The 19,547-nt window shown below is 56.5% G+C and overlaps 1 protein-coding gene across 4 annotated transcripts; it reads right to left on the bottom strand.

Moving 5' to 3' along the window:
• Positions 1 to 1,375: 1,375 nt before the first annotated feature.
• On the bottom strand, positions 1,376 to 3,984 carry LOC129506344 (translation initiation factor IF-2-like). Of its 4 annotated transcripts, XM_055320005.1 has the most exons (4): positions 3,845 to 3,984; positions 2,724 to 3,517; positions 2,389 to 2,490; positions 1,376 to 1,693 (listed from the first exon to the last, which is right to left on the bottom strand). In XM_055320005.1, the coding sequence occupies exons 2-4, from the start codon at positions 3,172 to 3,174 to the stop codon at positions 1,662 to 1,664; spliced, it is 585 nt and encodes a 194-aa protein (XP_055175980.1). In that variant the 5' UTR covers positions 3,175 to 3,517; positions 3,845 to 3,984; the 3' UTR covers positions 1,376 to 1,661. The 4 variants fall into 4 exon arrangements, with proteins under 4 accessions (XP_055175980.1, XP_055175979.1, XP_055175978.1 ...); XM_055320004.1 differs by having other exon boundaries at positions 1,376 to 2,490; XM_055320003.1 differs by having other exon boundaries at positions 1,376 to 3,517.
• Between the last annotated feature and the right edge of the window lie 15,563 nt (positions 3,985 to 19,547).

The following is a 19,547-nucleotide window of genomic DNA, read 5'->3' on the forward strand; positions in this document are numbered from 1 at the left end:
GTTTCCTACATCTGACTAGGGTTTGGAAAGCGATTCCTCAACCCGGCATCCGATGCCCACCACGATCTGGCCCCGGCCTGCCTTTCATCCCACCCCGAGACCAGAGATGGGCCAACTATGGTCCACCAGCCAAATCTGCCCCGCCATGTGCTTTTGTACAGCCTACAAGCAAAGGATGATTCTTCGTATCCTTAAATGGTTGGAAAAAATCAAGAGAAGGATGATATTTTGTGACCCATGAAAATTATATGAAATTCAACGTTCAAAGTTGTAGCGGGACACAAGCCATGTGCCTTGGTGTACTTATCATCTATGGCTGCTCTCCAGCTACAAAGTCGGGTACTTGGAACAGGGAACATATGACCTGCAAAGCCTAAAATAGTTCTTCCCTGGACTTCTACAGAAGAAGGCCCCTGACCTCTTGCTATAGTCTGAATGTTTATATCCCGCCCCCCCAAAAAAATTCATATGCGGAAATCCTAACCCCCACTGTGATGATATTAGAAAATGGGGCCTTTGGGAGGTAATCAGGTCATGAGAGCAGAGCCCCCATGAACAGAATTAATGCCTTTTTTTTTTTTTTTGTTATTGTTGTTCTAAAACCCGGGATTAGTATCTTTATAAGGGACTTCAGAGAAGATCTCTCAGCCCTTCTGCCCTGTGTGGACACAGTGGGAAAAGCCCGTTTCTGAATTAGGAAGCTGGCTTTCATCAGTCACAGAATCTGCTAGTGGCTTGATCTTGAATTTTCCCATCACCAGAACCGTGAGAAACACATTTCTGTTGCTTAGAAGCTCCCTCGACTGTGGAACTTTGTTCCAGCAGCCCCAGTGGATTATACCCCGGTTCTGGATGAATCAAACCATTCCCCTTCTCTTAAACATACCTTGCACTTTCCAATTTTGTCCTCATGGCTCTCTATTCTCTATCAAATCCTACCTGCCCTCAGGCCTTTCCAATAGAGCGTCTTCTAGAAGCTTCCATGTCTACTTCACCCGGTGACTTCTCACTCTGCTCTTGACCCCTCCAGTAATACAGTTAGTGTACCTCACACCCAGGGCCTTGTCCTCACGGTTAGCTTTTCTGGAGTGCAGGTCATGTGTCCTCTCCAGCCTGGGAGGAAGGTGAGGACGGGTCAGTGTGTCCTCATCTTGCCTCCGGGGCCCAGGGCACGGCCTGGCAACACTGTCGGCGGTTAGAAGGTAGGTATCGGTGTCGACATGCTCCTTCCTGATGGTCTCATCTACCTGACAACCTGTCTCCAAGCCTGTGAAAGGGCCGTGTATCTACTTAGGTGTTCAATTTGAAGGAAGATGCAGATTTTTTTTTTAAGATTTATTTATTTATTCATTCAGAGAGAGCGAGAGGTAGAGACACAGGCAGAGGGAGAAGCAGGCTCCATGCGGGGATCCCGACGTGGGACTCGATCCCAGGTCTCCAGGATCACGCCCTGGGCCAAAGGCAGGCGCCAAACCACTGAGCCACCCAGGGATCCCCGGAAGATGCAGATTTTATCTAAGTTCCCTCTAGTGTATCTCCAGGAGGTGCTGAAGACAGGGTAGTGGCCTGGGCATGGGTGCTGGGGGGCGGGGTGCAGGTGGGGGCAGCAGGGGCACAGGCCCCGGCTCCAGTCCTGGCACCCTCGTCTACCCTCCATTCCACTATTCCACCTCTCCTTCATCCGCGTCATCGTCTAGAAAATAGGGTGAAAATTGGACATCTGCGAGAACAGAGAATTCCCCGAAATCCTTTTTAGCTCCCAAACATAAGGATCCTGTTTCTCCTAAAAGCCGTCAGTGCGCCTCGCATGCCAGGAGACACGGCCGTGCCAGCCTGAGCCAGGCCCACTCGGGCACCAGACATCCTTGTCACCATTTGGAGGCCAGGAGAGGACACCAAAGAGGAGTCGCCTGAGCAGGGCCGGTGGTCATGGTCCCGGGAGTGCCGGTCATGCCATGGCCTGTGTGAGTGGGGCTCCGTGGCATCCTTACACATCAGCGAATCTCCAGCTTTTGTGTTTGACTCACCTGCGGATCTTGTAAAAACAGATTTTGATTCGGCCCGTCTGAGATGGGGCCCAAATTCTGTATTTTATTTTATTTTATTTTATTTTTCAAATTCTGTATTTTAAACCAGCTCCCAAGTGTTATGGATGCTGCTGGTCTCTGGACCCCATTGCGAACAGCAAGGTAGTGCACAACCTGTGCAGCTGTCTATGGCAGCCCTGACATGCACGCGACTCAAAGGCAGCAGAGCTGGGACTCAAATTTAGGTTTTTGGCTCAAAGTACAGTGTTCTCTACGCTAAGCCAGGGCTTTGCAACAAAAACCTCCACTCGGGGCCCATGGTCCCTGGGATCCGGAGAAAGGCCGATCAGGAAAGACTTACGAAAGAGAAACTGGATCAGGAGCCTCGTCCAGCCAGGGGTCTGAGCAGGCACAGGGGGATGTGTGCGCAGGGGTGGGGGCGCCGCACGGGCGGCCCCCTGGCCTGTGGGGCCGGGAGGAATGAGAGGACAGCAGCTGCGCCCCTGGTTCCGCAGGCCCCGGGCAGCGGGTGCGCGGGCCCCCTTCCACGGCCCAGGTTGCGCGGCCGGCGCCTGCCTGAGAGAGCCCGACACCCTGCAGGGGCCTGCGCTTGGTGCTGCCGGCCTCCCGGGGATCTGCGGGGGGCTCGGGGGCTCCCACGGGAGTCTCGGCTGGGGGGGCAACAGGCCGTGATACCAGGGGGTCCTGGGATCCGCAGGAGCTGCCAGCGCGTCGCTGCAGGGTGCCAGGAGGCAGGCGCGAGGGAGGGCTTCTGCGCGGGCACTTGGCCGGGCGGCTCGGCTGGCAGCTCGGCGCTGGGCGTCCAGGCGGGCCCGGGAGCGGCACCCTGCGGGTGGCATGAGGGCGGCAGACTGGCTGCCCCTCGCCGGCCTCCCCTGAGCCTGCAGCCCTGGGAGCCTCCCTGAAGCCAGTTGCGCGAGGCCGGGGCGCTCGTGGGGGTGCCCGGCACGGTGCGTGGACGCCGAGGCTTGGGCTGTGTGCGCCGGGCCCCAGGGCAGCGAGCGAGGCCCGGGCTGCGGCGCTTGCTCCTGGGCTTGGTCCTTTCCGCCGAGGCCACGGCTGCAAGAGCCTTCCAGGGTGACACCTCCAGGCAGGGATGGGGTTGGGCCTGGCCACCGTTGTGCATGGCCCCGGGGGTGCACCCCTGGTTCCGCACCCGGGGGGCCAGAGGCGCACCGCACCCCAACAGGCGCTGTTCCAGAAACTCAGGACGGCGACCCGGGATTCACCAGGCAGACAAACACGGCGGGAATAGGGATAGCGGGCAGGCTGCCGTGGGCCCCGGGGCCCGTGGGGTCAGGGCCACAGCCGTGGAGGACGCACGGGGACCGAGGCTCAGGGGCGGAACGGGGGGTGCACAGAAGCTAACTCACTCCCCGGACACCTCTTCTGCAATGAAAAGCCAATGCACCTGTCCCCCAGCGTCTGCCAGCTGCCAGAATAAATGTCCCATTTCTTCAACCATCTTGCTAGATTTAGCCAAAAAAAAAAAAAAAAAGAATTAGTTAATTAAATACAGGACACCCAGTTAAGTTTGAACTTCAGATAAGCAGTAATTTTTTAGTGTAAGTACATCCTATGCAATAGTGGGGACAAGCTTACACTGACAACATTCTCCGTTGCTTTCTGAGCTTCAAACCTAACTGGGGGTCCTGCATTTTCTCCAGGAGCCCCATGCACACCCCGCCGCCCGTCCTGGCTTCACCCTCTCTGCAAAGGGCCGGAGGAGGCCCAGGGACGCCCCAGGGGCCCGAGTGTGGTTCAGGGTGTCTTCACAGGGCAGCCCCGAGCCCCACCTGCAGGATCCCCTCCCTGGGCGCCAGGGGCCGGGGTGCGGGCAGGGCGGCAGGTCCTCTCCCCGGCTCTCCGGGCGGCGACGGCTTTTCTTCCCGGCTGCCCTCGGGGCTCCTGGCGCTTGCCTTCCGCCGCCGCTCAGCCGCTTGGCCTTTGTTGCCGAACATCTAGAACAGTGTATTGTCCTCCTCCCCCCAGAGCGGGAGCTGGGGGCAGCGGGCCAAGGCTTTGAGAAGGGCCAGTGAGCCAGGGCTACACGTGGCCGGCCCCCATGGGGGTGGACTCCACACCTGCACATGGGTGTGCCCGCTGCACGCGCCGCCGGGGGTTCGCACACGCACACGGAGCGCTCTGCTGAAGCCGAGGCGTTGCAGACATTCCGGGCCGGCGTGTGTTCGTGCACACTGTGCGGTGGGAAGCCGGGGGCAGCTCCCCTCCAGGCTGCAGAGCCCCGGCCCCCCACCCCGGGGGCACAGCAGCCAGGCCGGCAGGTGCACGGGCCCCTCCAGAAGGCCGCCTTCCCGGGGCCGCGGCCACCACGGCTGAGCGAGGGGTGGCGGACGGGATTAACGGGGCGCCCTCTGCGGAGAAGACACCAGCGGGAGGAGGAGGATGTGGGCTCCCGCTGGCAGATGGGGGGTGGGCCAGGAACTTCGGGGCGCCCAAAGCTCCCCTTGGAGTCTGAGCTCCCTTGGGAGAAAGCTTCCCGAGAAACGCAGCAGGTGCCCCTGGTGCTGCTGCCCACCCACCTCCAGTCCTCTGTGTCTCACCGTGTCACCGCAGGAACAAGACTGTCATGCGGCAGCAGGTGCCAGCCCAGCCCGGGGCCCACCGCCCTGTCTCATGGCGCCGGCCCTCCGCTACCCAGGTGCCGGCTGGTGACCCCACAAAAGCCAAGGCTGCCCCAGGCCCTCCCGCGGCCCTACCCCGCACCCCTACCCCACACCCTTACCCCACACCTCTACCTTGCAGCCCTACCCTGCACACCTACCCCACACCCCTACCCCGCACACCTACCCCACACCCCTACCCCGCGGCCCTACCTTGCACCCCTAGCCTGCATCCATACCCCACACTCCTACCCCGCGGCCCTACTCTGCGGCCCTACCCCATGACCCTACCCCACACCCCTCCCCGCACCTCTACCCCACATCCCTACCCTGCACCCCTAGCCTGCATCCCTACCCCACATTCCTACCTCGCACCTCCACCCCGCACCCCTACCCCACGGCCCTCAGTAAAGCTGCCTGGCCCTTTACTCAGGGGAGACCTGACCGTGGGATCTGAAGGCATGGCCGAGCCGCTCACTGGCAGCGTCACCTTGGAGCTCGCTGGCCGTCCCCCCCACCCACATCCTCCCGACTCTGAGGTCCTGTGACTGGCTCTGCGCTGCAGTCCCGGGGCGGGGTAGCACCAGCCAGGATGGGCCAGGCCCGGTCTAGGCCTTGGCACCAGCAAAGCAGGGCACACCCAAATGAGAAGTTTGGGAAGAATTATTCATTTCAAAAAAATCATTTTAGAGTCATAATGGAAAAACTCAGACCAGGGGAGGACTTCCTTACTCTATTATTTTGTGGTTTAGGAGCAGCTTTATTTTAATGTGAACATAGGAAGTGGGGGGGAGGGGCACCTTTATTCTTTTCCAGACTTCAGGCCCTAAGTAAAGCTCTCCATTGCCCCCTGCCCAGCCTGGCTCCCGGGCCCGCAGGGAGGAGCCGCTTCCCGGCCTCTAGGCCCCTTTGTCCACTTGGCACAGGTGAACCGTGTGCCTTCTCTCTGCCAGCCTGAGCCCTGCACAGGGATATGGCAATGTCCACTGCCCAATCCGCTCTTGGGGGGATGGGTATGCACGCCGACATGCCTTGTAGACCGTAAAGGGCTGGGTGCCTCACCTCCAAGAGCCAGAGGCTCTCTTCCTCTCCGCCTCCTTTGACAGGAAGCCATCCCATGACCCCGCAGGATTACTCCCTCCTCCTCCACGTGGGCCCCCTGCGGCCCGGCCCTCTCTGGAGTGCGACAGCTGGAGGCGCCCAGGGTAGGGATCGGTCTCAGCCCCAGCATCCAAGCCAGGCCCACCCAGGCAGTAGCCACTCAGGACGCCTCTGTTCAAGTATTCTGAACTGGGTTGACCTCGGTCACCAGAGAGCCGCAGGGGGCAGATTATTCTAAGAGAGGATGGGGTTATGTGCACAAGTGGGAGAAGCAGGGAGGCACATTAGCCTCCGCCCTCACCAGGTGTCCCTGGCTGGAGGGCGATCCGGGCACTTGTTGGCCTGGTGCCTTGCCTAAGCCATGGCTTCTTTCCGACAGAGATGCTGGTCCCCTTCTTGGGTGTCCCTGTGTCGGTGGAAAGGCTGGAACACACGTCCTAGTCCAGGGGCTGTGAGGAAGGGAAACCTCTGAATCATTCGGTAAAGTGCAACTTAAACGTGCTGCGGGTAAGGAGGTTGCTCTTAGATAAGAGGCTCCACGTCAGTTATGAATCTGTTCCAATTCCCAGCCTGACCTCCCTCGACGGCCCTGCCGGGGTTCCCTGGGCTGGCGTGGGGAGGCCCAAGGGCCCGCATCATGCCTGAGCCTGTCAGGTGCCGGGTGTCTGGGTTGTGATCAAGTGCTGGGCAGGCCCCGGCGTGGGGTCGCTGCTTCCAGCAGCTGCCAGCAGGCGCCTTGCCTTACAAGGGTAGAGCAGGAGCAGACTGGCTCCTTGTGTGGTCCGGTGTGCCTCCCTGCACCAGGGCCTGCCAGGAGCTTCCCGGGAGCACTGAGGCAGAGGCACAAGTCACAGCCCCAGGGGCCTAGAGGCAAGTCTGAGCTTTCAGCCAGTTACCTGGGGCAGAAATGCGGAGAAGCTGCCCACACACTCTCCAAAAGCCAGGACTGCCCTTGCTTCCTTCCTTCCTTCCTGAATAATGGAGTAATTCACTCCAAAGCCATCAGGACTCCTTCCCCTTCCCCAGTACATGTTGAGGCAGCAAGAAGGTTGGCGTGGAGCAGGGAGACGGCCAAGAAGTGGTGGCCAAGAGATCAGGAGATTGGCTACTTACAAAGGGATGGGGCATTGAGAATGGTGGGAGCCAGATTTCTCACTGAGAAAAAAGAAAAAAGAAAAAAGAAAAAGAAAAAAGAAAATAAGATATACAAATGGTCAATAAGCACATGAAAAAATGTTCAACATCAGTAATCATTAGGGAAATGCAAATCACAACCACAATGAGATAACCACCTTACATGAATTACGATGACTATCAGCAAAAAAAAAAAAAAAAAAAAAAAAACAGGAAATAACAAATGTTGGCAAGGATGTGAAGAAATTGGAGCTTTTATTCACTGTTGGTGTTGTCACTATGGAGAGCAGCATGGTGGTTCCTCAAAAAATTGAAAATAGAGTTATTATATGATCCAGCATTTTCACTTCTGGGTAGATACCCAAACGCATTAAAAGCAGAACTCGAAGAAGCTCAGAGTATGCTCGTGTTCATAGCAACACTGTTCACAACAGCCAAAAGGTGGAAGCAACCCCAGTGGCCATCAATGGAAAAATGAGGCCTCTACATATAATTGGATATTATTCAGCCTAAAAAAGACACAAGCTATAACGTGGATAAACCTCAAAGATGTTATGCTAAGTGAAATAGGTTAGTCACAAAAGGACAAACACTGAGTGACTTCACTTATGCGAGGTCAAATTCATAGACACAGAAAGTAGAATGGTGGTTGCCAAGGGACCGAGCGAGTGATAAATAGGGAATTATTGTTTAACGGGTACGGAGCTTCAATTTTATAAGGGAATGAATGGTGGTGATAGTATCACAACAATGCGAATGCCCTCGATGCCACCCAAACTGCATACTGAAATGTTTAAGATGATAAATTTTGTGTTATGTGTATTTTATTACAATTAAAAATAGGTTTTTAAAGGGCACAGACGTCAAGTCGAAAGCCTTCTGATGGCCAAATCTGGGACAATCTAAGCATCGAAATAAGTAGTGATAGAATCCATGAAGTGATAGAATCCATATTAACATAAAAAAGTAAATAAATACAGGCACGGGGATCCCTGGGTGGCTCAGTGGTTTAGCGCCTGCCTTTGACCCAGGGCGGGATCCTGGAGTCCTGGGATCGAGTCCCACGTCAGTCTCCCGGCATGGGCCTGCTTCTCCCTCCTCCTGTGTCTCTGCCTCTCTATGTCTATCATAAATAATCTTTAAAATAAAAAATGACTTTAAAAAAATAAAAATAAAAAATAAATACAGGCACCTGGCTGACTCAGTTGATGGAGTGTGTGACTCTTGATCTCGGGTTGTGAGTTCGAGCCCCATGTTGGGTGTAGAGGGTACTTAAAAATAACATCTTTTTTTAAAAAAAGAAGTAAATGAATAGACACATGGGAAAAACAGAAAGCCCTTCCTTAGAATAGAATGCCGACTGAAAAATAGGGACGAGGTCATGGAATCTGAAAGGCACTAGTTTGCAATCATTGCAGAAATATTTGATTCAGGGAAGAATCACCAATGGATGCTGAGGTTTCCATGAGGAAGAGGTTATTTACACAATCTCGAACTCTCTCCTCCTCGCAAAATATTAATTATTTATAAATTGGTAAGTGCATTAAACTTCTTAATTAACAGGGAAGAAGCCTGGCAGACAGCATCCTGGCCACGTGTTACGAGCTAACATGCCCGGCAAGGGACAGAAGGACTGTGCATGAGACATTGGGGGGCATGGGAAGCACACAGCGTCCCCCTGGGGCTATTCCCGCCGAAAGTGAGCAACCTCAGATAGACTCAGGTTGGGGCACATTCTACAAAACCACCAGACTGTAATCTTCACAAGCGTCAGAGTCATGAAAGTGAAGGTCGAGGAGCTGTGCCAGCCTGCGGGAGGCTAAGGAGGCTGGACAACTAAGTCCAACAGGTGAGCGTGATTGGGCCCTTTGGCTATGAAGGGCCTCATTGGGGTCATTGGGGAGATTGAACTGGGCCCATTGATTAGCCAGTAGTAGTAGCAGCACCCGGACTGCCCTGGTTGTAACGGGATTTCCGTGAGAGTCTATCTGCCATGACTTATTCTCCAAAGGCTCCAAAACCATTTCTTTCTTTCTTTCTACCACTGCGTCCACTGTGTGTCCCGCTTCTGGGGTGAGTAGAGGAAAGAAGCGCTTGCGTCTACTGAAAGTCCCGTACAGGGATGTCCGCGGCGGCTGTCCGGGTGAGAGCCACCTGTCACCGTGTGCTTGGGCTGCCGCAACGGGGAGCACGGGCCGGGGCACCTGCACGGCGGCACTTACCGTCCCGGTCCTGGAGCTGCAAGTCCGAGATGGAGGCACAGCGGGCTGGTTCCTGCCTTGGCCTCGCTCCTCTGCTTGCAGGCGGCTGCCTCCTTGCTGCGCCGCCGCCCTACCTTGATGCCCTAGCGCTCCTGGTGTCTCCTCCTCTTGCGTGGGGACACCGGTCCTGCTGGGTGAGGGCCCCACCCTTGTGACTTCATGTAACCCTAGTTCCCTCCCTAAAGACCCAATTTCCAAACACGGTCCCACTGGGGCTGGGGCGCAACCCCTGAGTCCGGGGCCCTGCCGTTCAGCCCGGGGCCCTGCCAAGGGCCTGGGTGCGGGGCATGTTCGCGCAGCGTGTATTTCTACAGTGAGCAGCTCACAGCGCCGGGAATGAACCGAGTCCTAATGCGCAGTATCGAGGATGAGCTCCACAGGCGACGCTGGGCAGGAGCATCGGGACACAAAGGAGCGCCCGGCACACGAGGTTGCGCCTCCGAAGCTCCCCGACACCAAAAGCCAGGCTGCGGCACGGTTGGTGCAGTGACAGGTAGGGGTGTCCGCCGGGCCTCTGGGGGACCTGGGTGCCCGCGGGGAGGGGGCAGAGGCAGGGTCAGGGGGCTCACCCAGCCTTGGGAGGAAGGAACCTGTGACCCGCGGAAGCAGGTGGGAGCCCGAGGCCTTAAAGCTGATGAGAGAGGTTCATTGGCCACGGCGGGCACCTGTGGCTGCACTTAGGGCATGTGCCAAGAGCAGTGACAGCCGCGGGACGGAAGGTAGAACAGGGGTCCAGGGGCCGCGGCTTCGGGCGACTGGGCAGCTGGGCAGTGGGTACTAGCTGTAGTCTTTCACGATGAGGCTCCTAGAGTGCTGTGATGGTATTTATTTATTCATTTATTCATTAAAGATTGATTGATTGATTCATGAGACACAGAGAGAGAGAGGCAGAGACACAGGCAGAGGGAGAAGCAGGCTCCATGCAGGGAGCCCGATGTAGGACTCCATCCTGGGCCCCCGGGGTCACGGCCTGGGCCGGGGACAGCGCTAACCCGCTGGGCCACGGGGCTGCCCTGTGAGCGTATTTAATACCCCTGAACTCCACACTCAGAAACAGTCACTATGGTCAATTCTATGCTACCTAGTTGACTGCAGTAAAAAAAATTGGAGAAGAAAGTCAAGTCGTAGCTTAAGAGCTGCACAGCGCATTGTGTAAAGCCCATACTTCCTGCCGTGTGGAGGGAGGGGAATGAGCTGTAATGCGGGGAGAGTGAAGGCTGGGGAGAGAGTGGGAGAGCTTGGGGCCGGAAGCCAGGCCAGCCCTGTTCCCAGGCCTTTGCAGTGAGCTTGGATTTTTTTTTCCTTGTAAGGAGTTTGGATTTTCCCCCAAGAGCAGTGGGAAGCCATCAAAGTGGCATAAGCAGGAAGTGACATGATCACACGGCATTTTATTTTATTTTTAAGAGTTGCATTTATTTAAAAGAAAAAAAAAGAATTGTATTTATTTGAGCGAGCCGAGGAGGAGCGGGGGTGGGGGCAGAGGCAGAGGGGAGACGCAGGCTCCCCGCCGAGCCCGGAGCCCCGCACGGGCTCAATCTCAGGACCCGAGGTGGTGACCTGAACCGGAGTCCACGCTTCACTGGCCGAGCCACCCAGGCGTCCCGCACTGCATTTCAAAGACCTTTCTGGCTGCAGAGGGCTTTGCAGATGAAAGGGGGCCGAGTGGGGCCGGTGTAGGGCCGGTGCAGACCCTGCTCCCAGCCTGTGCTGCCCAAGCTCGGCCTGTGGCTGCTCCGCGCCTCCTGGGCCCTGCCTGGGCTCATCAGCTTGGTGCTGCACCCGGCGCGGACATGTCACGTTTGTTGCTCGGACACCCAGGCACTCCAACCCCTCGCCTGAGACGACACCCAGCATCCCTGACTTGGGGATCATGAGGAGAACATTGTTGCGCAAACGTGGCAGCTGGAGGAGTCCTAGGGCAGCAGCTCTGAAGAGCACAAATGCCGCAGAATGAACGGGGGGTGGGGGGGCTGCCCCGCAGGAAGGACTCCAGGGGCCCTCAGCAAACTGCATCTGATCTGGACACGGCCTCGCTCTTTCCGTTGAGGTCTCTGGTAGACACTTTGAGAAGACGTCAACCCTGCACCTTGGGCTGGGAATGGCCAGGGGGTGATGGACGTGGGCAGCTTTACGGGGAAGGGCTTGTGGGGCTCCGAGCTTCAGAGCTACACCTCATGGCCCAGGGGGCACTGGCCCCAGACAGCCCTTCCTTCCCCGACCACTGGACGCCTGGAGACACCAGTGGGATAAAATCCCAGCTCATCACCAGGCTCTGGAGGCCCTTCGTGATCTAGCCCCTCTGCTTTCAACTTTCATTCCATGACCAGACCCGAGGCCCTCAGCTCTGCGTCCAGGCTGTAACGTGGGCCTGGAACACTTTCCCTCACCCTTGGCTGAGCCCCATTCCTCATCAGCCTTCGGGTTACAGGCCATCTGGGCCCCTCCTGGAATACACTTCACAGTTGCTGGGTCTGTACATTCCCCCCCTCCACCCCCCATCCGTCCCCCGTAGGCTCTAGGCCTCCGGCGTGTAGGGCCCACACTCCCTCCAGGATACTGGCAGCAGAGCCTCGCCCAGTGGCCTTCACAGTGCCACGGCTCAGCTTCTCCTTGGAGAGGATGAGAGGTGGGCTTCACATCAGAGCAGTACTGAAGGATGGAAAAGTGGGGGTGCATTCCTCCCATGGGATCCCAGAGGGAATTCCAGAGCTCCTTTGATGCTATGCTGTCCTCATTGGCACACAGGTATGTGGCAGCTGTTTGCATGTCCCTCTGGCCCTTCTAAATACACAAGGATAGCTTGTCTATCTGCCATCTGCTAAACTGCTTGGATGACCTCATTGGCACTGCACAAAAGAGCACTAAAACAGCAGCTTGCAAAGTGCCCCAGAGACGCTGCAGGCAATGCCTACTACACCCATTTCTTTCTAGAACCCAGCCTCAGATCACACAGCAACAGACCAAGCCAAAGGCACATGACCATTCTCCTGGGCCCATCCATGACTCTCTCTTGTCCAGGCTTTGCCTTGGTGACATAGAAGAGAGATGGAGGTGGCCAGGGAAAGCTTCTGGTGGAAGAAGCCTTCAGATGTTGTTGAAGGAGGGGAAGGAAAAGATGCAGGGCAGAAGCAGGGAGAAGACTGGTATGTGGATAAGAATACCCCTTTGTCACGTATAGACACGTGCCCGTGAAGCAGGGAGACAGCCTTGGAAGAAAGGGGCCTGAGGGCGTCACCACTTTCAATGTCACTGCGTGCCTGCTGCAAAAGCAGGACAAGGGGCTTTATTCCCATTTTACAGGTGATAAAGGGGCTTTAGCTAGGCCAAAGTCCCATAACTTAGCAAGGTAGGCAGAGCTAGGTCTTCTGATTCCAAAAGCCCGTATATCACACCAGGCTGCTTCTCACGAGGGGGCCTGTTTGGTGGTGATGCTGGGAAAGATGCTATTTACTCATCAAGGAAATACAGATTAAAATTCTAAAGCCACACACACACACACACACACACACACACACACACACAAACCAGCATGGCTGAAATAAATAAGACAGACAAAAAAATCAAATGCTGGTGGGGATGTAAAAAAAAAAAAAAAAAGAATCCGGTGTCAGCAACTGAAGCCCTTATACAAGACTGGTAAGGATGCACATTGGTATATTAACACTTTGCAGAAGTGTTCAATAGCATATACTAAAGCTGAATGTACACACACCCGATAGCCCAACAACCCCACTCCTAGGTGCTGTAATGTTCATAGTAGCACTATCCATAAAACCAAAAACCTAGAGGATCCCTGGGTGGCTCAGCTGTTGAGCATCTGCCTTGGGTTCAGGGTGTGACCCTGGAGTCCCGAGATCGAGTCCCACGTCGGGCTCCCTGCATGGAGCCTGCTTCTCCCTCAGCCTCTTTCTCTCTCTCTCTGTCTCTCATGAATAAATAAATAAAATCTTAAAAAATAATAAAATAAAATAAACAAGGGCTTCTTGGCAAAATTGGCTGATTCCAGGACAAGTACGTGATGAGTCTGGAAGTGAGCGAATGCCTAAGGAAGTGAGGAATGACGAGGAAATGTCAAAAGGACACAAGGGGCAGTATGAAGGGGCTCTCGCTTGTCAGATTTGGGGCAATCTAAGCACCAAAATAAATAATGATGGAAGTGGGTTATAACCTGTTGCATAAAATAAAAAAATCCACGAGTCCACACGGCTGTAATATAATGAACACAAATAAATACGTGAGGGAGAGAAAAAAGCTCTTCCTTACAGTGGATTCCAAATAATAAATGAGGAGGAGATTATGGCGTGTGAGAATTACATTTTGCCACCGTCACAGTAACAACCGACTCAGGCAAGAATCGTCAATGGACACTACGATTAGTGGGTAAAAAATCTGGTGGCACCTTAAGGTGTCTGCCCCCAAACACTTCTTAACACAAATGGAAAACGGCCACTTAACAGTGTAGGCTCCACCTTCGCCCCGGCCCAAGGGAGCCCCTCGTGGGTGATAGCCAAGGAGGCGGCCCCTACTCCTGAGACGATGCACCAACCACGCGATGTCACTTCTGCGATGATCCTGCCAAAAATCAATAACCTGAATCTAATTGTGAGGAGCCAACAGACAATCCTACACCGAAGAACATTCATTAAAATAACCAGCCTGTACTTTTCAAAACTGTCAAGCTCACGAGAGACAAAGGCTGCAGAGCTACTCCAAATCAAATGAGATGCGAAAACACGACGACCCAACGCAACTCATGGTCCTAGAGCAAATCTTGGACCAGGGGAAAAAAAAAAAAAAAAGATTTTCAATAAAGGATATTGTTGGCACAACTGACAATTTTTTTTTACAATTGACAAAATTTGAATAAGAAGGTCTATAGATGATAATATTTAATCAATGTTAACGTCCCAATTTTGGTAACAGAAACAAAAAAAATGTATCCTTGTTTTTGGGGAAATATGCACTGAAATACTTTGGGGTAATATGAATACCAGGTTCATTCATGACAACCCAAAACCAGGGGCAGCCCGGGTGGCTCAGCGATTTAGCACCGCTTTTGGCTCAGGGTGTGATCCTGGGGTCCCGGGATGGAGTCCTGCATCGGGCTCCCTGCATGGAGCCTGCTTCTCCCTCTGCCTGTGTCTCTGCCTCTCTCTCTGTGTGTCTCTCATGAATAAATAAATAAAATATTAAAAAAAAAAACTAGAAACAACCCCAAAGTGGGGATGGGATATAGGGTGGTATGTCAATACAATGAAATGCTATTCAGCCATAAAAATAATGAACTGATACAGTTAAATAGGTGAATCCCAAATAATCCTATTGAGGGTGCCTGACTGGCTCAGTCGGTAAAGCACGCAATTCTTGATGTGGGGGATCAGGAGTTCAAGCCCTATGTTGGTTGTAGAGATTACTTTTAAAAAATCCAAGATAATTATGCTGAGTGAAAGCATTTTCTATACTTTTTTTTTTAAGATTTTATTTATTCATGAAAGATACAGAGAGAGAGGGAGAGAAGCAGAGACACAGGCAGAGGGAGAAGCAGGCTCCATGCAGGGAGCCTGACGCGGGACTCGATCCCAGGACTCCAGGATCAGGCCCTGGGCCGAAGGCAGACGCTAAACCGCTGAGCTTCCCAGGGATCCCCCACTTTTCTATAAGTTGACAACGATTTCAAAATAAAGATTTGAGCAATGGAATAAACACCATTTGTCAGGCTTGTATTATTACCTATGTATTTATTTGCTGAGGCACATTCTACATAAAACCCGAACTCTACAGTCTGATAGGTTTTGGCAGTTGTGCCAACACCTGCCACCCGCATCAAGGTAGGGACACATCAGTCCTGATGCTCTGGAAAGTTCTCCCATGCCCCTTCCCCATCACCTCCTCCTCCTACCCCGACCTGACCAACCCTAGCTCTGATTTCTATCACCGCGATTGGTTTTACTTGTTCTGGATTTTCACGTACAAGGAATCATTCCTTCTTTTTTTTTTTTTTTACAAGGAATCATTCCATGCGTACCTTTCCTTCTTTTTTATTCTGTTTTTGCCTGGCTGCTTTCGCTTGGGACGATCACCGTGAGAGCCATTCACACAGCTGCCCATGCGGCAGCGTGATCCTTCTGATGGCCGAGGCCTATCTCGTGTCAGCGTCCCTGCTCGTGTGATCACCCGCTGGGGCTTGTTCACGGTTGCTTCCAGCTTTGGGTTATTATGACCAAGGCGGCTATGGGGTATGAGTCTTTGTGGGGCCCCGTGTTTCACGGTACCACCTGTGTCCCTCTGCCCTTGACCTCACTCACATTCATGGGTGGGACCACAACCACGGGCTTTTTAAGGATACTAGAGAAGGGGGCCTGGTGGCTCGGCCGGTCAAGCATCTGCCTTTGGCTCGGGTCACGATCCCCGAGCCTGGGATAAATCCTTGCCTCAGGCTCCCTGCTTGATGGGGAGCCTGCTTCCCCCTCTGCCCACCCCCTGCTCCTCCTCTCGCTCGCTCTCACTCTCTCTCTCAAATAAATAAATAAAGAACATCTTTACAAAAAAGTAAGAATACCAGAAAAGCATCCTGATCCACATGATCTCTTCTAAAAATGCCCAAAGTGCCACCATTAGCGGTCTCTTCTTTTTTTTTTTTTTTTTTTTTCAGTCTCTTCTTTTGAGGTTACCCGAGCTCTGGCTGGCCTGAAATTTTATCGGAAGGGAGTTACCCAATTTGTGCTTCTCTTCTGGCCAGGACAGTCCCTGGTAGGACTGTGGACAGTGGGTGAAGGGGATACAGAGGAACTTGCCCCATTTCACCGTTTTTCTGGGCCGTGTGTAATGTCTCGTCCTCTCTGCGCCTTGCGTGGTGTTTGACATCAGACACCCCATCTCCGGGCTGACCCATCAGGTCTAGTGAGGAACCTGGCATCCCAGACCTGTCTACTCCCAGCAGTTCTCCGGGAAGGAGGGAGGGAGGTCCCTGGGGAGTCCCCACGTCCCTGAGGTGCGAGAGCCCATGGAGGCCTGGGTGTTAGGGGAGAGGGAAAGGGGACAAGCGGTGTGTGTGCTGGCAAGAGCAAGCTGGCCGCGCGCGCAGGGATGGACCTGCAGTTCCTCTTGGGCACAAGCCTCCCGCTGGATCAGTAGAATAAGCCAATCTGTGCCCCCAGCACCTTCCCCCCAGGAAGGACCCAGTGGGCTTATGTAAGGGGAGTAAGGCTCCAGCCTGCCAGCAGGGAGAAGGGCTCAGTACCGTGGCCGTGTGGCTCCGCTTCTGCGTGTCGACCCGGCCACATGGGCTGCAGGGGCCGTGGCTGGGAGCCCCCCGGGAGAGACAGGAATGTGGGCCACATGCCTCCTCCTCTGAGGGGCCCACGAGGAGGGGAGCAGAGGCGGGCAGGGAGAGGTGTGAGCCCCGGCAGGAAGACAGAGGATAAGACAGAGGACGGAGGGGCTCGAAGAGATCCTGAGCCTGAAGCCCCGAGCGCCGGCTCATACCCACTTCGTGGGCAAGAGCCTGGAGCGCACACAGCAGGCATCTTGTCTGTGGACCCAGCAAGTCAGCAGCAGGGCTGAGGCCAGAACCCGGCGCCCGGTTCCTCCCGTCCCAACCCCAGAAGAGGGTCCTGCTGAGGGGGAGGCCGGGGTGACAACCTCCGAGGACCGGGATGCTGGGTGAGCTGCTGCTTCTCAGATCCTGGATGGGGGATTCGGACGGGCCTGAGTGTGTCACGGGCCACTCAGACTGTCGACAGAAATCTCTCCACTGGAGAGTCTTTTCCTACCGGAGAAGTGGGAGGACTTTGGCAGGTTCTCAAGAGAGACACCTGGGAAGAGGGTGGGAGCGTGGGGGGCGGGTTGGCCCTATGTAGTTTCAGGGATGTGTGTCCACGCCCTGTGCCAAGACAGCCCACAGGCAGAAAGGACTAGAGCCTTGGGGCCCAGCGTGGGTGGCAGATGGGTCTCCGTGGGATGGGGGCCCCCTCGCCTCCTCAGACCCCAGCTCGGCTTTAGCACCGTGAGGAAGCCAAGGGACCTGCTCTGTGAGACTAGGGTAGGGAACTTGGCGTAGAGCAGGGGACACAGCCTTCTGGGTAGGGGACAGGACAAGGGGGCTGGAGAAGCGGGGGAAGGACGAGCGGGTGGCAGCCAGCCCCCACCTGCCCTCTCATGCCGCGCACTCGGGGAACACTGAGCACCACGATGTCCCTCTGGCAGCCTGAGGAGCTCGTCGTCCGTGTCTGCTGGGCCTGAGCTGGGTGCCGAAGCGCACCCTCCCCCCCACCGACAGGTCTCCAGAGGGCCATGCTTCACCCTCCAGGAGGACCTGCTAATGGGGCAGGTCGGGGAGACAGTCGGCCGCCTGAGCCTGGAGTCCGAAAGCCCGAGTCTGAGCCCTGGGCTTCACACTCACGAGCTCCACAGACCAGGCAGGTCGGTCTCCCTGGGTCAGCTGGGAACGGACGTCCCCCAAGACAGGACGGCTGTGAAAGGAGAACAGGGGACGCGTTGTCGACTCGAGGGACACGTGCTGGATCGTGCTGCTCTGACGGCTGTGCCTGGTCTGCTCCCTGGAGGCCCCAGGCCAACAAAGGCCAAGGCGGGCGCAGGGGTGGTGAAGATGGACCCAGCCCGGGGCCCGGCCTGTGGGTGGAAGGAGGCCTGCCCCGCACCCTCTGCTCACCGCCCTGCCCCCAGGGGATTAGGTCCTGCAGGTGGGCTGGTTCCTGGTCCTGTTTGCCTCTTCTTCCGCCCCACAGGGGCCCCAAGCCAGAGGCCTGGACGGGCACACAGCTAGGAGCTGGAGAGGGGACGGGGCAGCCCGGCCCCCACCCCACACCCCTCCCCATCCTTGCCAGCGCCCACCTGGTCTCCTTGAGGGCCTTGGGCGCAGGCCTTAGAGGCCAAGCTTAGAGCCCGGCTCGCTGTCTCTGTGCAGCCGGCCTGGGCGAGGCATCCCAGCCCATGAACCATCTGGAAGAAGCAGACACAGTGGGCCCTCCTGACGAGTCCCGGGGTGGTGCCCTCCCTTCTCCCTTCTTGTGCCGTGGTCTGGGTCACATTCTTGCCCTCAGGCAGAGCCTGAGAAAGCAGCAGAAGTGCTGCGACCACTGTCCAGACGGGGACAGTGAGGCCGGTGCCGGGGTGCCGCCGTCCCTGGCTCCCCAGCCCCTGGCCCCCAGGCACCTGGGCTTCCTTCCCCCTGGTTCAGGCCCGGGCCAGCCAGGCTGGGCAGGACTGTGCTCAGAGCCGCCCGGGGCTGCCTTGGGCTGGGCCCGGGCCCCAAGTCCTGGGACGCGGGGGCTGTGGGGCCTGCTCTGGGGGCCGAGGCAGTGGGGAAGCTTGGGCTCTGCCCACAGGCCCGGGCTCTGGGGGCTCTGCTCCTCCAGCCGCCCGTCTGCCTGGGTCACCTTGCGGTGCGCAGCGGGCCAGGCCCCCAACACGGGCGCGCATGGGACCTTGTCCTCCCTCACAGATGGGGCAGGAGCTGGTCCCCGGCCCCCCCGGCCCAGCAGGTGGGGACTGAACCAAGCGGCCTGGCTCCCAGCCCGAGAGCCTGCCATGCGACGCCCGGTCCCCTGGGCTTCCCTGGGAGGGGCGGGCGCCCAGGGACGCCGGAAGCCCCGGGTTTCCCATGACTTGATCTGGAAGGAGCCTGGGCCTCTGTCCCCAAGGGGCCCTGGCCTGTGGCCCGGGCTCTGGGCGGGGGGCTGGGCGGGAGCTGCCCTGCTCCTGTCCTCCCTTGGGTCCCCTTGAAGGCCTGGCTGCCGGAGCCCAGCTGCTTGCTGGGATCCTGGCCCCACAGAACGGGCTCAAGCACTCCTGTTGGGGGGGGAGGAACAGTGTGCCCCGGGCTGGGGCCAGTCCTCGCATTTGGCTTCAGCTCCACCTCCCCTGCTGCTGGCCCAGCACCCCGTGCCTTGGCTTCCTTGTCTGTAAAACAGACTTAGGACTGTCCTCACCTTCCAGAGCACAGTGGGAACAGCCGTGCGTGGGCCGCGAGGTGTGTAGCGGAGGCCCACCACCAACCTGGGAGGCCCACCAGGAGGAGGCTGCGGTCTGGCCTCTTCGGACAGGCCTGCCTCTGGCCCCAGGGGCTGTGGTGACAGTGCTGAGCCTCCCCTGGAGGAGTGTCACCCTCCCTAGGGGGTGGGGGGCTGCAGCCTGGCTGGCCCTGCTCTGGGCCCCAGCTGATGACTGAGTTGCCCCGACTTCTGCTGATCCGTGGGAAGCAGAGAGGACGGGGGAGCGGGGAGTGGTCTCTCTTCCCAGCCTCTGCTCCGGGGGAGCTCTGGGCTGGGGGCATCGGAGCTGGGTCCTGGTGGGGCTCCGGGGCCAGGCCACCTGCCCCGCTTACCCGTTTCACACCTCGTCACTGTTCGTCCAGACAC

Source organism: Nyctereutes procyonoides, unplaced genomic scaffold (genome assembly GCF_905146905.1).
Source record: "Nyctereutes procyonoides isolate TBG_1078 unplaced genomic scaffold, NYPRO_anot_genome, whole genome shotgun sequence".
NCBI classification, from domain to species: domain Eukaryota; kingdom Metazoa; phylum Chordata; class Mammalia; order Carnivora; family Canidae; genus Nyctereutes; species Nyctereutes procyonoides.

Bases quoted from the DNA above. Each gene is read 5' to 3' on its own strand.
- LOC129506344 (XM_055320003.1), bottom strand. From the start codon at position 3,174: ATGCACAACGGTGGCCAGGCCCAACCCCATCCCTGCCTGGAGGTGTCA.